We start from the raw sequence: 13,987 nt of genomic DNA on the forward strand, positions 1-13,987 counted from the left end.
GCTACTAGTTCCTGCGTGTGTGCACTCACTGTCTGTGTACACACACTACACACACTCTATTTCCTTCTGATAACTGATTGATTATTGTAATTAGTTAGTTGTACTTACTGTTACTACTTACTCTTACTGTACTAGGAGTCTAGGACACTCAGTCACTGTTCATAGGCTACTAGCTCCTGCGTGTGTGAACTCACTGTCTGTGTACACACACTACACACACTCTATTTCCTTCTGATAACTGATTGATTATTGTAATTAGTTAGTTGTACTTACTGTTACTACTTACTCTTACTGTACTAGGAGTCTAGGACACTCAGTCACTGTTCATAGGCTACTAGCTCCTGCGTGTGTGTACTCACTGTCTGTGTACACACACTACACACACTCTATTTCCTTCTGATAACTGATTTATTATTGTAATTAGTTAGTTGTACTTACTGTTACTACTTACTCTTACTGTACTAGGAGTCTAGGACACTCAGTCACTGTTCATAGGCTACTAGCTCCTGCGTGTGTGCACTCACTGTCTGTGTACACACACTACACACACTCTATTTCCTTCTGATAACTGATTGATTATTGTAATTAGTTAGTTGTACTTACTGTTACTACTTACTCTTACTGTACTAGGAGTCTAGGACACTCAGTCACTGTTCATAGGCTACTAGCTCCTGCGTGTGTGCACTCACTGTCTGTGTACACACACTACACACACTCTATTTCCTTCTGATAACTGATTGATTATTGTAATTAGTTAGTTGTACTTACTGTTACTACTTACTCTTACTGTACTAGGAGTCTAGGACACTCAGTCACTGTTCATAGGCTACTAGCTCCTGCACGTGTGCACTCACTGTCTGTGTACACACACTACACACACTCTATTTCCTTCTGATAACTGATTGATTATTGTAATTAGTTAGTTGTACTTACTGTTACTACTTACTCTTACTGTACTAGGAGTCTAGGACACTCAGTCACTGTTCATAGGCTACTAGCTCCTGCGTGTGTGTACTCACTGTCTGTGTACACACACTACACACACTCTATTTCCTTCTGATAACTGATTGATTATTGTAATTAGTTAGTTGTACTTACTGTTACTACTTACTCTTACTGTACTAGGAGTCTAGGACACTCAGTCACTGTTCATAGGCTACTAGCTCCTGCGTGTGTGCACTCACTGTCTGTGTACACACACTACACACACTCTATTTCCTTCTGATAACTGATTGATTATTGTAATTAGTTAGTTGTACTTACTGTTACTACTTACTCTTACTGTACTAGGAGTCTAGGACACTCAGTCACTGTTCATAGGCTACTAGCTCCTGCGTGTGTGCACTCACTGTCTGTGTACACACACTACACACACTCTATTTCCTTCTGATAACTGATTGATTATTGTAATTAGTTAGTTGTACTTACTGTTACTACTTACTCTTACTGTACTAGGAGTCTAGGACACTCAGTCACTGTTCATAGGCTACTAGCTCCTGCGTGTGTGCACTCACTGTCTGTGTACACACACTACACACACTCTATTTCCTTCTGATAACTGATTGATTATTGTAATTAGTTAGTTGTACTTACTGTTACTACTTACTCTTACTGTACTAGGAGTCTAGGACACTCAGTCACTGTTCATAGGCTACTAGCTCCTGCGTGTGTGCACTCACTGTCTGTGTACACACACTACACACACTCTATTTCCTTCTGATAACTGATTGATTATTGTAATTAGTTAGTTGTACTTACTGTTACTACTTACTCTTACTGTACCAGGAGTCTAGGACACTCAGTCACTGTTCATAGGCTACTAGCTCCTGCACGTGTGCACTCACTGTCTGTGTACACACACTACACACACTCTATTTCCTTCTGATAACTGATTGATTATTGTAATTAGTTAGTTGTACTTACTGTTACTACTTACTCTTACTGTACTAGGAGTCTAGGACACTCAGTCACTGTTCATAGGCTACTAGCTCCTGCGTGTGTGCACTCACTGTCTGTGTACACACACTACACACACTCTATTTCCTTCTGATAACTGATTGATTATTGTAATTAGTTAGTTGTACTTACTGTTACTACTTACTCTTACTGTACTAGGAGTCTAGGACACTCAGTCACTGTTCATAGGCTACTAGCTCCTGCGTGTGTGCACTCACTGTCTGTGTACACACACTACACACACTCTATTTCCTTCTGATAACTGATTGATTATTGTAATTAGTTAGTTGTACTTACTGTTACTACTTACTCTTACTGTACTAGGAGTCTAGGACACTCAGTCACTGTTCATAGGCTACTAGCTCCTGCGTGTGTGCACTCACTGTCTGTGTACACACACTACACACACTCTATTTCCTTCTGATAACTGATTGATTATTGTAATTAGTTAGTTGTACTTACTGTTACTACTTACTCTTACTGTACTAGGAGTCTAGGACACTCAGTCACTGTTCATAGGCTACTAGCTCCTGCGTGTGTGCACTCACTGTCTGTGTACACACACTACACACACTCTATTTCCTTCTGATAACTGATTGATTATTGTAATTAGTTAGTTGTACTTACTGACTGTTACTACTTACTTACTGTACTAGGGACACTCACTCAGTCACCTCACCCACCAACCCACTCCATTAAAGTACCCCACTTTTCACCCGCCCTTTTAAAAAACTTTTGTCTATACACCCAAAACATTGAAGATGTCTGGAAGTGCCAGCCAGCGCGGTTTGGGCAAGGGGAAGGGCAGCAAGGGAATCAGGAGGAGAGGGAGCAGCATTGTGGCAGGCCGCGGCCGCGCCACCATGCACAGTTCCGCAGCAGCAGCAGCGTCAGTGGCTAACATTCCTCCCATAGCCACTGGCCGTGGACTCCTTGGGCGCCGCCCAGCAGGAGCATCTGCAACTCACGCTGCAGAGACACAGCAGCAGCAGCGTGTAGCACCTGCTCCGATTTTCCTCCAGCTGGGTCGGAAACGTCCCATTGAGGAAAAGGATGCAGACACTGTGGTGCAACTGATGACGGAGGATGAGCAGCCCGCCGCCATCAGCTCTGCATCCGAGGCCTCCACCCTCACCACCACCACCACCACCCCTGTTCACAGCAGCCGCCCAGCAGGGCCTGGGGAGGAGGCCAGTTCACCGTCAGTCGCCGACCTGTCACTCAGCAGTCTTTTTACCCCAGGCACCATCAGGGTATTGTCTGCTGTTGTTGGCGATTTTGAGGAGGAGATGCTGATGGGCACTTTGGGGGATGAGGGATTGGACAGCAAGACTGTGGCGACAGTCAAGCAGCCCATCCATGCATCAGGAGAGGAGTTTGGGGGGTCATCATCCCAGCAGGACATGTTTCAGGAGGGGGAGGATGATGATGACACGGCGACAGACAGAGACTGGGTGCCACCACCTCCAGGGGATGTCGTCCTCAGCAGCTCTGAGGAGGAGGAGGAGGATGCGCTTGTGGGCCTTGCAAGGAGGCGCATCATTGCAAGCATTGGCAGCAGTAGGCAGGTCCCACAGCCTGCTGGTGTCTCAGGCTCAGCAGCAGCAGCAGCATCTGCCAGTACCACCACCAACCGCACCCAAGCCCCCCCCCAACCACCACAGGGAGACAGGCAGCAGCGCTTCCATGCCGTAGGGGGATGTTTTTGTCACCTATCTGGCGTTTTTTCAACATGCCCACAGTGTACAGCAAGTACGCCACTTGCAACCACTGTCAGCGGAAGTTGAGCAGAGGTGCAGACCCCTTAAAGTTCAACACCAGCTCGCTCATCAACCACCTTGCTGCAAAACATTTTCACCAGCATGAGGAGTTCCAGAGGCTGAAGGCATCTGGTGCTGGCAGTGGCACCACACCCATCACTGCACAGCCTTCAGCAGCAGCAGCAGCAACAGCAGCCACCCGCCCTCCTGCTCCTCCAGCAGCACGAGCAGGAGTGCGGAAATGCACTGCTCCTCCCCCCTCTGCAACTCCTGCCGCCGACACTGAGGCCTGTTCTGGCAGCCAGTCCTCAGTGGCCTCCTCCGCTGTGTCTGCTGATTCCCGTGCCAGCAAAAGGCCACGCCAGAGCCTTTTGAGCGAGTCCTTCCAGGGGGTGGTTAGGGCTCTGCCTCCCAGCAGCCGTCGCGTGTGGCAGCTGAACGGCTTGCTGGCACGGGCCATGTGCTCCCAACTCCTGCCATACACGCTCGTGCAGGAGGGGAGCGACATGCGGGCGCTGCTTGCTTGTGCAGCCCCAGACTGGCAGCTCCCCAGCAGACACTTTTTCTCCCGCAAGGCCATTCCTGCACTGCACCGCTTTGTGATGGCCAATGTGGAGCGAGGGCTGGAGCACGCGGTTGGTGAAAGGGTCCACGTCACCATGGACTCCTGGAGCAGCCGCTTCGGGACAGGCCGCTACCTGTCCTTCACTGTCCACTGGGTCAGCTTGGTGGAAGGGGGTGAGGATGGGAGAGCAGCAGCGGGCACAGCAGCAGCAGCAACACAGTGGGTGGTGCCCCCCCGCAGGGTCAGGGGAACTGCAGCAGGTTCCTCCGATCCTCTGCCATCCTCCGGCACACCTGGCCAAACCCCCCGCCTCAGCAGCAGCGTGAAGGCCCGCCACTGCCAAGCGCTGCTGCACTTGGTCAGCCTTGGCAAGACCAAGCTGACGGCAGCCCATGTGTTGGCCAAACTCCAGGAGCAGGAGAGGATTTGGCTGACCCCCAGAGGCCTCAGAGTCGGAGAGGTGGTGGCCGACAATGGGGCCAATCTGGTTGCTGCAATTGACAGGGGAAACCTGACCCACATCCCCTGTCTTGCCCACGTGCTGAACCTGGTGGTGCAGAAGTTCCTGCGCACCTACCAGGGGATGGGCGAACTGCTGGAAACGGCAAGGAACGTTGTGCGTCACTTCCGGCGCTCGGCTGCAGCCTGTGCGAGCCTGGAAAAGGAGCTGGATCTGCCACGCCATCGGCTGATCCTTGACGTTCCGACTCGCTGGAATTCCACCCTGGTGATGTTGGAGCGTCTGGTTGAACAGAGGCACGCTGTCAACCAGTACCTTGCCCTGGCCACTGTTTCCGCCGCTCAGAGAAGGGACAAGACCAGCAACATCCCGTCCATCGTCCCCGATGATGACTGGAGGTACATGCAGCAGGTGTGCTTAGTGCTGGCTCCCTTTCTGCAGGCCACTAACATGGTGAGCAGGGACCATGCTATGGTCTGCGAGTGGGTGCCCCTGGTTTGTCTGCTGAACAGGGCCCTCGATGGTTTGCTGGAACAGGGAGCGGCAGCCTTGGACCAGCAGGAGCGGCAAGCAGCTGCACAGTCCACCTCTGAGGGGGAGGAGGAGGAGGACTTGGTGGAGGTCCCTGACCTTGCTGCTGATGAGGGGGATCAGCACAGCTGAGTTGGTGCGGGGGTGGAGAGAGGATGAGGCGGCAGAGGAGGAGGATGAGGACAGCACTGACGTCGATGTGCCAGCAGACGTGGCCCGCCTCTTCCCAATGGCAGCGCACATGCTGGCGTGCCTGCGCAAGGACCCCAGGGTGATCCAGATGAAGCAGAGGGAGGACATCTGGATCAGCATGATGTTGGACCCACGCCTCAAGGGGAAGTTGAGCCAGTTCCTGCCGCCTGCAGGAGGAGACCCAGCGCAACAAATAAGGAGCTTGCAGCAGGCCCTTGTTGAGCGCTTGGAGGAAGCCTTCCCCCAGCCTTCCACCCCCACTGTCCAGCAGCCAGCACAGAGGCAGCAGCAGGTGCCTGCATCCAGCAGCAGCAAGCGCCCCACAGACCTGCTGTCTCTCAGCCACGAGCTCTACAGGACTGTAGAGTCTCCGGCAGCAGTGACTAGAGAGGAGGTGCATGATGCAGCAGCATCCTCCTCCGGTCACAGCCAGCGCCTGACCCGCATGGTGGCTGACTACATGGGGTCCTACAGCGGGCTTGACAGCGATGCCCCTGTTGATCCCATGGAGTATTGGGTCAAGCGCCTGGAGATCTGGAGCGAGCTGGCGCAGTACGCCCTGGAAGTGCTGTCCTGCCCCCCTTCCAGCGTGCTGTCCGAGCGCTGCTTCAGTGCAGCTGGTGGCGTGGTCACCGAGAAACGCTCACGTCTGTCTCACCAGTCTGTGGACAGACTGACGTTTCTCAAGATGAACCAGGCGTGGGTGGAAGGCGAGTTCCTGGCCCCTGTTGTCGGCGAGAGGGGGACATGAACTGGCTGCCGGAACTTAGAACCATCGTTAATGTGCCTTACCACCCTTTACCACCTCCTGGCTCCTGCTCACTAAGCCAGCCTGGTTCACTTTGACTATTACGTCGCCTGCAGCCACACATTTTACACCTACAGTGGGCTGCTGTGTACTGCCCTTCTGCTGTCTGTCTGTGTTTCCCACTGCCAGGGTACACAGAATTACCTTCTGCTGCCACTCTGCCACCAGCTATTACGTCAAATAATAGCTATATCTGTGTAATTGGTTGTAAAACCAAAACCAAAAAACCATTAAAAAAAAAAGGTTTAATTTTTCTGAGGTGCCCGGGTTGAAAACTGTGTTGTCCCAGTTGTGTATTGGACACGATGTGGGCTGCACGACCGCTGTCTGGGACCTCCTGTTGTGTTTATTTACAGCCCTGGTATCACCGCTAGGTACCAGGGCTATTATGTCACGCTGCCTACCTGCTGCCACACTCACACTGCTCCTCCTCCATTCCTCCTCCTGCTGCTGCTGCTGTCTGTCTGTGTTTCCCACTGCCAGGGTACACAGAATTACCTTCTGCTGCCACTCTGCCACCAGCTATTACGTCAAAAAATAGCTATATCTGTGTAATTGGTTGTAAAACCAAAACCAAAAAACCATTAAAAAAAAAAACAGGTTTAATTTTTCTGAGGTGCCCGGGTTGAAAACTGTGTTGTCCCAGTTGTGTATTGGACACGATGTGGGCTGCACGACCGCTGTCTGGGACCTCCTGTTGTGTTTATTTACAGCCCTGGTATCACCGCTAGGTACCAGGGCTATTATGTCATGCTGCCTACCTGCTGCCACACTCACACTGCTCCTCCTCCATTCCTCCTCCTGCTGCTGCTGCTGTCTGTCTGTGTTTCCCACTGCCAGGGTACACAGAATTACCTTCTGCTGCCACTCTGCCACCAGCTATTACGTCAAATAATAGCTATATCTGTGTAATTGGTTGTAAAACCAAAACCAAAAAACCATTAAAAAAAAAAAGGTTTAATTTTTCTGAGGTGCCCGGGTTGAAAACTGTGTTGTCCCAGTTGTGTATTGGACACGATGTGGGCTGCACGACCGCTGTCTGGGACCTCCTGTTGTGTTTATTTACAGCCCTGGTATCACCGCTAGGTACCAGGGCTATTATGTCACGCTGCCTGCCTCATTGACTGCCTGCTGCCACACACTCATCCTCCTTCTCCTGCTGCTGAATTTACCTCCTGCTGTCTGTGTGTTTCCACTGCCAGGGAGCACATACAATGGCGCTTCCAACATGCGTGCGCCCACCAGCTATTTGTTACGTTCAAAAATAGCTGCATTTCTTTAAAAAAAAATGGAAAGAGAAATAAGTGAAGAAGAAGAAGACGATATAGAAAAAGAAGGAGAAGAAGAAGAAGAGGAAGAAGAAGATGAAGAAGATGAAGAAGATGAAGAAGAAGATGAAGAAGATGAAGAAGAAGAAGAAGATGAAGAAGAAGAAGAAGATGAAGAAGATGAAGAAGATGAAGAAGAAGAAGAAGAGGAAGAAGAAGATGAAGAAGAAGAAGATGAAGAAGATGAAGAAGATGAAGAAGATGAAGAAGATGATGAAGAAGAAGAAGATGAAGATGAAGATGAAGAAGAAGATGAAGAAGAAGAAGAAGAAGATGAAGAAGATGAAGAAGAAGAAGAAGAAGAAGATGAAGAAGATGATGAAGAAGAAGAAGAAGAAGAAGATGAAGATGAAGAAGATGAAGAAGAAGAAGAAGATGAAGATTAGAAGATGAAGAAGAAGAAGATGAAGAAGAAGAAAAAGAAGAAGACAATATAGAAGAAGAAGAAGAAGATATAGAAGAAGATATAGAAGAAGAAGATATAGAAGATAAAGAAGAAGAAGAAGAAGAAGAAGAAGAAGTATATACAGTACTGAACAAAATTCTGGACACAACTTCTCTTTCCACCTTTTTTTTTTTTAAAGGAACATCCCCACATAATCACTTGCTGTTGTTACTTGGAAAAAAAGATGTTTCTTGCATCATTCACCCTCAAAACAAGTGTTGGAAGCTATTTAAGGCCTATTCGAATAGTCAGCTCGAATAATGAGCTCGAATACCGACTCGAATAGTCAGCTCGAAGTCCGAGGTCGAATCGAATAGTAAAAATTATTCGACTCAAATATTCGACTGACCTCGAATAATTTACTATTCGAATTCAACCAAACTCGAATTTTAAAAAGGGGTATTTGAGCACCACTAGTCTGAAGTATAACAGAATAACAACAACACAGATTCTAACAAAAGGTCTGAGTGCTACCACGTAGTGATCGCAACGGCAGACAACCTGAGAATGACCAGCACCCAGTATATATAGTCAAGCGCTCTCCGGCGCCTCCCCTAAGTGCTGGACCAATGGGAACTGGTAAAATCGTCAGCTGACCGGCTTGGTCAGCTGACTCCCTTCTGGCTGTCATAAAAGTTCTGCCTCTCAGCGTGTGCGCGCGTCCTTCTGAACCTGTGTGGACTATCAGTCCCAGCCACACCAGAAATGTGTTGTATAGCACCCGCCGCGCTGGACGCGGAACCAGCCGCACCGCTATCAGAGCATGCGGCGGTTTCTCCGTGTTCAGCCATACTGGTAGATGCAGGCCTACGTGTGCAAACCGCCGCGTTGGATGCGGAATCAGCCACCTTGTTCTGAGCACACGCGGCGGCTTTTCCGCGTTTTCTCACAGCATGATACTCAAATGGGACAAAAATCAAACTACAACCATGCTTGTATATTTTTGATATATGGAATTATAGTATTTCTATAACATTCCTAAACTGATAAATATCACTATAACTAAAATTAAAATGGTATAAGTTTCTACAACTGCAAAATACCAATTAGTCACATAAAACCTCAGCTGTCAAGTTAGTACTAAATACTCTGGGGGTTACATTGCTGTATTCCCCATGAGTTTTTCTAGCCACTATCACCATTATAAAGTCTCCTAAGTCAACATCTGAAAATTGCCTGTCGCTGGCGGAAAACAGAATATGCCATCCCGTTCATTGGAGAAAAGAGCAGCACCTTGAAAGAGGCATGTGGAGGTTACATTACAAATAAGTGTTTTCTGGTCTAGATATTCTGAAGATAATTTATTACAGAAATAGATGTGTCACTTTTTTAACTGAGAGCTAGAGTTGAAATAATTGGCTCACATTTAAGTTTTGATTAATATATTATTATTATTATTATTATTATTATATTTTGTTTAATGATATAGCAAATACATTTCCACAGTGGTTTGCAAATGTCACTCAGAAAGTAAAAGTCATTTTCAATTAATCACTTAAGAAAATATGTTTTTCTTGTTCCTTAGCCCTTATTTAATGCACTTTTCCTCCTGAATTCTCCTCTAGGTGATATTTTTACTCATTAATAAAATGTTCTTTACACATTTCCATACCAGCAGTCTCTGCCCCCTTAAGGACCAGAGACTGCTGGTACTGAAAAATGTTGCCTCCCAATGAATCAACGCACATACCCGTCACTCTCGCCGGTCGCAATGCTGTCCCATCGCTGCAAGCTCCTCTCTCTGCCATCTCTTTGACAGGAGAGCACTGTCAGCTGGTCAGGAGCCACTTTTATTGGCTCCTGAATGCTGTCTATCATTGTGGCTCACAGTGATCACACGGTCAGGAGCCAATGAAAGTGGCTGCTGACCTGCTCCCTCTGCCGTCTTATAGATGGCAGAGTGAGAGAAATGCGGCGGGTGCAAAGCGGCGAGACTGGCAGTAAAGGCGGTAGTGCAGAGTGCGAAGAGTAGAATTTATGTCCAGTCAGAGCCGCAGCACCACCTGCTGGATGTAGATTCGTACTGCTTCAGTCCGGAAGCAGTTAAGCCACCAGTAAGCAAGAAAATAATAAGAATAATTTTGACAGCACTTGTTTCACCTACTTTTTGGTATGGTTTTGAATTGCAGAGTGCTAAAAAGTTATCTTAAACAGAAGATATTATCAAATCATCTTCTACGATAAAACATAAGGGGGAACGTAGATTGAATAAGGGCCATTATATCTTCTGATTATTTCTCCACATAATCACCTCCTTTACTTAACAATTTGTTATATATATTTTTCAAGGTTTTCAAGCCCTTTATCACAGTAGAATATAACAATCCTCGCATATGGGCTGTAGAAACTGAAGGGAGGGGGTGTCTTCATGTTAATGCTGCTAAACAAACTGTTACCAGCATTTTGCAGTCATGTGACAAGCAGTGCACAGAGAGAAGAGATTACCTGACAAATGCGAGTTACATTACACAGAAATAATTTCTTTTGAGGCAGATAAAAGCAAATGGCTGTTACTTTCTGCCCAGACTTTGTATATTCTTCATCATTACACACCTAGTAGTCTGAAACAGATATATAGTTATAGAATATTGAAAACTTTTTTTTTTTTTTGGGGGGGGGGGGGGCATCTTAAATTAGAATGTTTTCTCTATCATAATGAATTCAATGGGTTTCTTTATTGTGTGATTTATTTGAACCCTCCGATTAATAATTTCACAGAACCTATAGCATTTAAGCCTCTAATAAAATACTATGGACCATATCATATTCAAGGTGATGAGTAACTTGCAGATGAGAGCTATTATCACCTTGCCGTAGCACAAGGATTACCAGCAAATCCTATTACTGGTTTCACTTGTGAAATGGCCGATCATTAGGGAGTATTACTCAGGTGAAAGTCTGAGTGATGCTTCCATATCCTGGGCGATGGAGAACAAGGTTTTTCTCTGAGGGGCTGTCCTTTAGCACCACCGCACTGCTGCCAAAGATGCATGCTCATCTGCCGCTCACCCGCAGACTCACCGCGCACTCGCTAAACATCCACCACCATCTTCTGACTCCCAGAGCTCCCCGTTATGCCATCCATGATTGCCAAAGCCCCCTGCAGCTGAGGCAGGCACCCTGAGTAATTTACCATCTGCCACCGGACACCCGCCGCCTCTTGCTGCAAGTCCCGATGCTGTAATTCCAGTGTCTCTGAGCATCTTTGAAGCTTGCGCCATGGCTCCTCATTGGTCCACTGTCTGCACCAATGAAAATGGATTAGTTAAAGAGGACAGACTGATGAAAGGTCCCAGTGGTGTCAGGGATGACACTCTGGTGTCAAGATACTCATGGAATATAATGAGAAGGCAGAAGAGAAGTTGGGGGCGAAAGGGTCCTTTTGTTTATAATAATTTATGGATCTGGTTTATATAGAAATTTGGCTTATATTTGAGTATAGCAAGACATATTGGCAGTGTTTACAGACAAAGGCTGCACCTGAATATGCTAGCTGCATAGATGTGCAGGGCTTGAAACATGGGCACATTACACAACTTGCATTCAAAACAGGTACCGCAAAGGAGGACATTAGCAAAACAATATGTGCACAGATTATTTCTTACTAGACTCTTCCATGGCGTTGACGTGCCCTCACGGAAGAGACCTAACCACTAATCTAACAGATACAACATAATTCTTACCTGGCGCTGCTGGCCATAAATGGTATACACATTTTTTTTATAAAACATCAGATGATTGGCGATGCTCCTAGGCAACAAATGAAATGAAACCAACAGTGGTTTGAAGAGCCCCCGATGCAAATTATGCACATATCCCTAATGTAAAATGTAAAGGCAAACTGAAGCACATGGATGCAGCTAGCCATAAGTATACTTACATTATTATGCTTACATTACAGCAGGAGATTGGCAGTGCTTCTAGACAAAGGCTGCAACTAAATTAACTACCTGCATAGATGTGCAGAGCTTGAAACATGGGCAAATTACGCAACTTGCATTCAAAACAGGTACAGCGAAGGAGGAGTATTTGAGTATATATGGTAAATATATTGCGTAAGTGTAGATTTTAATTTTAATTGTCAAAGTGAAACAATAAAAGAAGGAAAAAACATGTTTCTAGTTTCATGAACCTGACATTCCAAGAGTATCTGATGGTAAAAGAATCTAGTTGAAGAGAAGAATATATTGAAAAAATAGTGTATGATCGTATTTTGTTGTTATACTGCATATTATTTTGTGTTTTTTTAAATATTATTTTTCATCTTTGAAGATATACATGTGGCTGGTGTTTTGAAAGGTCTCCCAAAAATGTGTGAAGTCAATCAGACCCAGATCACACACGTCAGACTACTTGGATTTCGAGGTCTTTACGAGTTTAAAATTCTCTTGTTCATCGTCTTCCTTCTAACATATATAGTAATACTAAGTGCAAATAGTCTAATCATCATTTTAGTGACCACTTCCGATCAGCTCAAAATTCCTATGTTCTTCTTTCTCAAGCATTTGGCAGTATACGATGTCCTCCTTACCACCACTGTTGTGCCACTGATATTAGACGTCATTGTCAAAGGGGAAGGAAAAGTTTCACTGGTCTGCTGCATTATCCAGCTATACTGTCTTTGCATTATCACTTACTTGCAATGTTTCCTGATTGCTGCCATGTCCTATGATCGTTATTTAGCTATCTGCCATCCTTTAAGATATTCCTCATTTATGAACTCTCAGATCTTCCTTCAGCTGGTCATTGGATTCTGGGTATTGGTAATACTTCTAGAGACAAGTGAAATTATTGTGATGTTGCAACTTAGTTTTTGTGGTTTGAACTCTGTAGATCACTTTTTTTGTGATTACCCAGTTGTTGCATTGTCAACATCAGACATTACTGTTTTGGTGTTGCATGACTTCATTGTCACAATTGTCACAGAACTTTTTCCCTTCATATTTATAATTCTAACATACATCTGCATCTTGGTGGCCATCCTAAAAATATCATCATCTTCTGGGCGAAAAAAAGCCTTCTCCACCTGCAGTTCCCACCTGTCTACAGTTTGTACTTTTTATGGGTCGTTAATCATAATCTATATGGCTCCATCAGAAGGCGGTTCAACCAGTACCAACAAGTACCGGACTCTTTTGTACATTGTGGTGTCTCCATTGATGAATCCAATCATATATAGCCTGAGAAATCATGAGATCAAGAAGGCCATGAAAAGGTTTGTTGCCACTTTTAGAACTGTGGACTGGAAATAAAGGACGAGACCATTAAGGGTGCAGTCACATTCCATGACTGCTGGGTACAGGCTGTTTCATGTATTTCTCATACAGTACATAACAGACTTGTTCATATGCATTAAAACACGTGTTTTATATGGCAGAAGTATTGGTTCTTCAGTGACCTTAGAAAGGAGACACAATGGAGGACAAACCAGAAGGATACATTTGAGATTTTTTTTTTAAAATCAGATTCACTTAACTGAAGCTTCCTCCAGCCCTTGGAAGCCTACGTGTCCCTTGTCGCAGCTCTGCTTTTAACCAGTCTCCGTAGCAGCCTTCCCTGTCTTCCACGGTCCCCAGCTAGGTTGGCAGTCTCTGTGCATGCACAAGAGCACAGCCTCTCTGCTAGCAGTTGTTCTCCCATGGCTGGGAGCGTTCTCGCACATGTTCAGAGGCTGCCGACCTGGCTGGGCTGGCGGCTGCTATGAAGGAAGCCCTGTGAAACTGGCTTGGGGCCTGATTCACAAAGCGGTGCTAACAGTTAGCACCCTGGTGAAAAGCCCTTTATCACGCCTAAACTCACTTTAGGCATGATAAGTTTAGGTGTGATAAGTTTAGGTGTGATAAGTTTAGGCATGATAAGTTTAGGTGTGATAAGTTTAGGCATGATAAGTTTAACCACCAACTGCGTTAGCACCGCAGTGCACAGCTGATCAAAAGTTTTGC

General features: G+C 46.2%; 1 protein-coding gene across 1 annotated transcript; it reads left to right on the forward strand.

The window, feature by feature from the left end:
- Positions 1-12,355: 12,355 nt before the first annotated feature.
- On the forward strand, positions 12,356-13,297 carry LOC137561985 (olfactory receptor 10A3-like). Its single transcript, XM_068273329.1, has one exon. The coding sequence runs from the start codon at positions 12,356-12,358 to the stop codon at positions 13,295-13,297; it is 942 nt and encodes a 313-aa protein (XP_068129430.1).
- The last annotated feature ends 690 nt before the right edge of the window (positions 13,298-13,987 follow it).

This window comes from Hyperolius riggenbachi, chromosome 3 (assembly GCF_040937935.1).
Source record: "Hyperolius riggenbachi isolate aHypRig1 chromosome 3, aHypRig1.pri, whole genome shotgun sequence".
Classification (NCBI taxonomy): domain Eukaryota; kingdom Metazoa; phylum Chordata; class Amphibia; order Anura; family Hyperoliidae; genus Hyperolius; species Hyperolius riggenbachi.

What these genes read in the sequence shown, in the direction of transcription:
- LOC137561985 (XM_068273329.1), top strand. Translation starts at nt 12,356, where the DNA reads ATGTGTGAAGTCAATCAGACCCAGATCACACACGTCAGACTACTTGGA.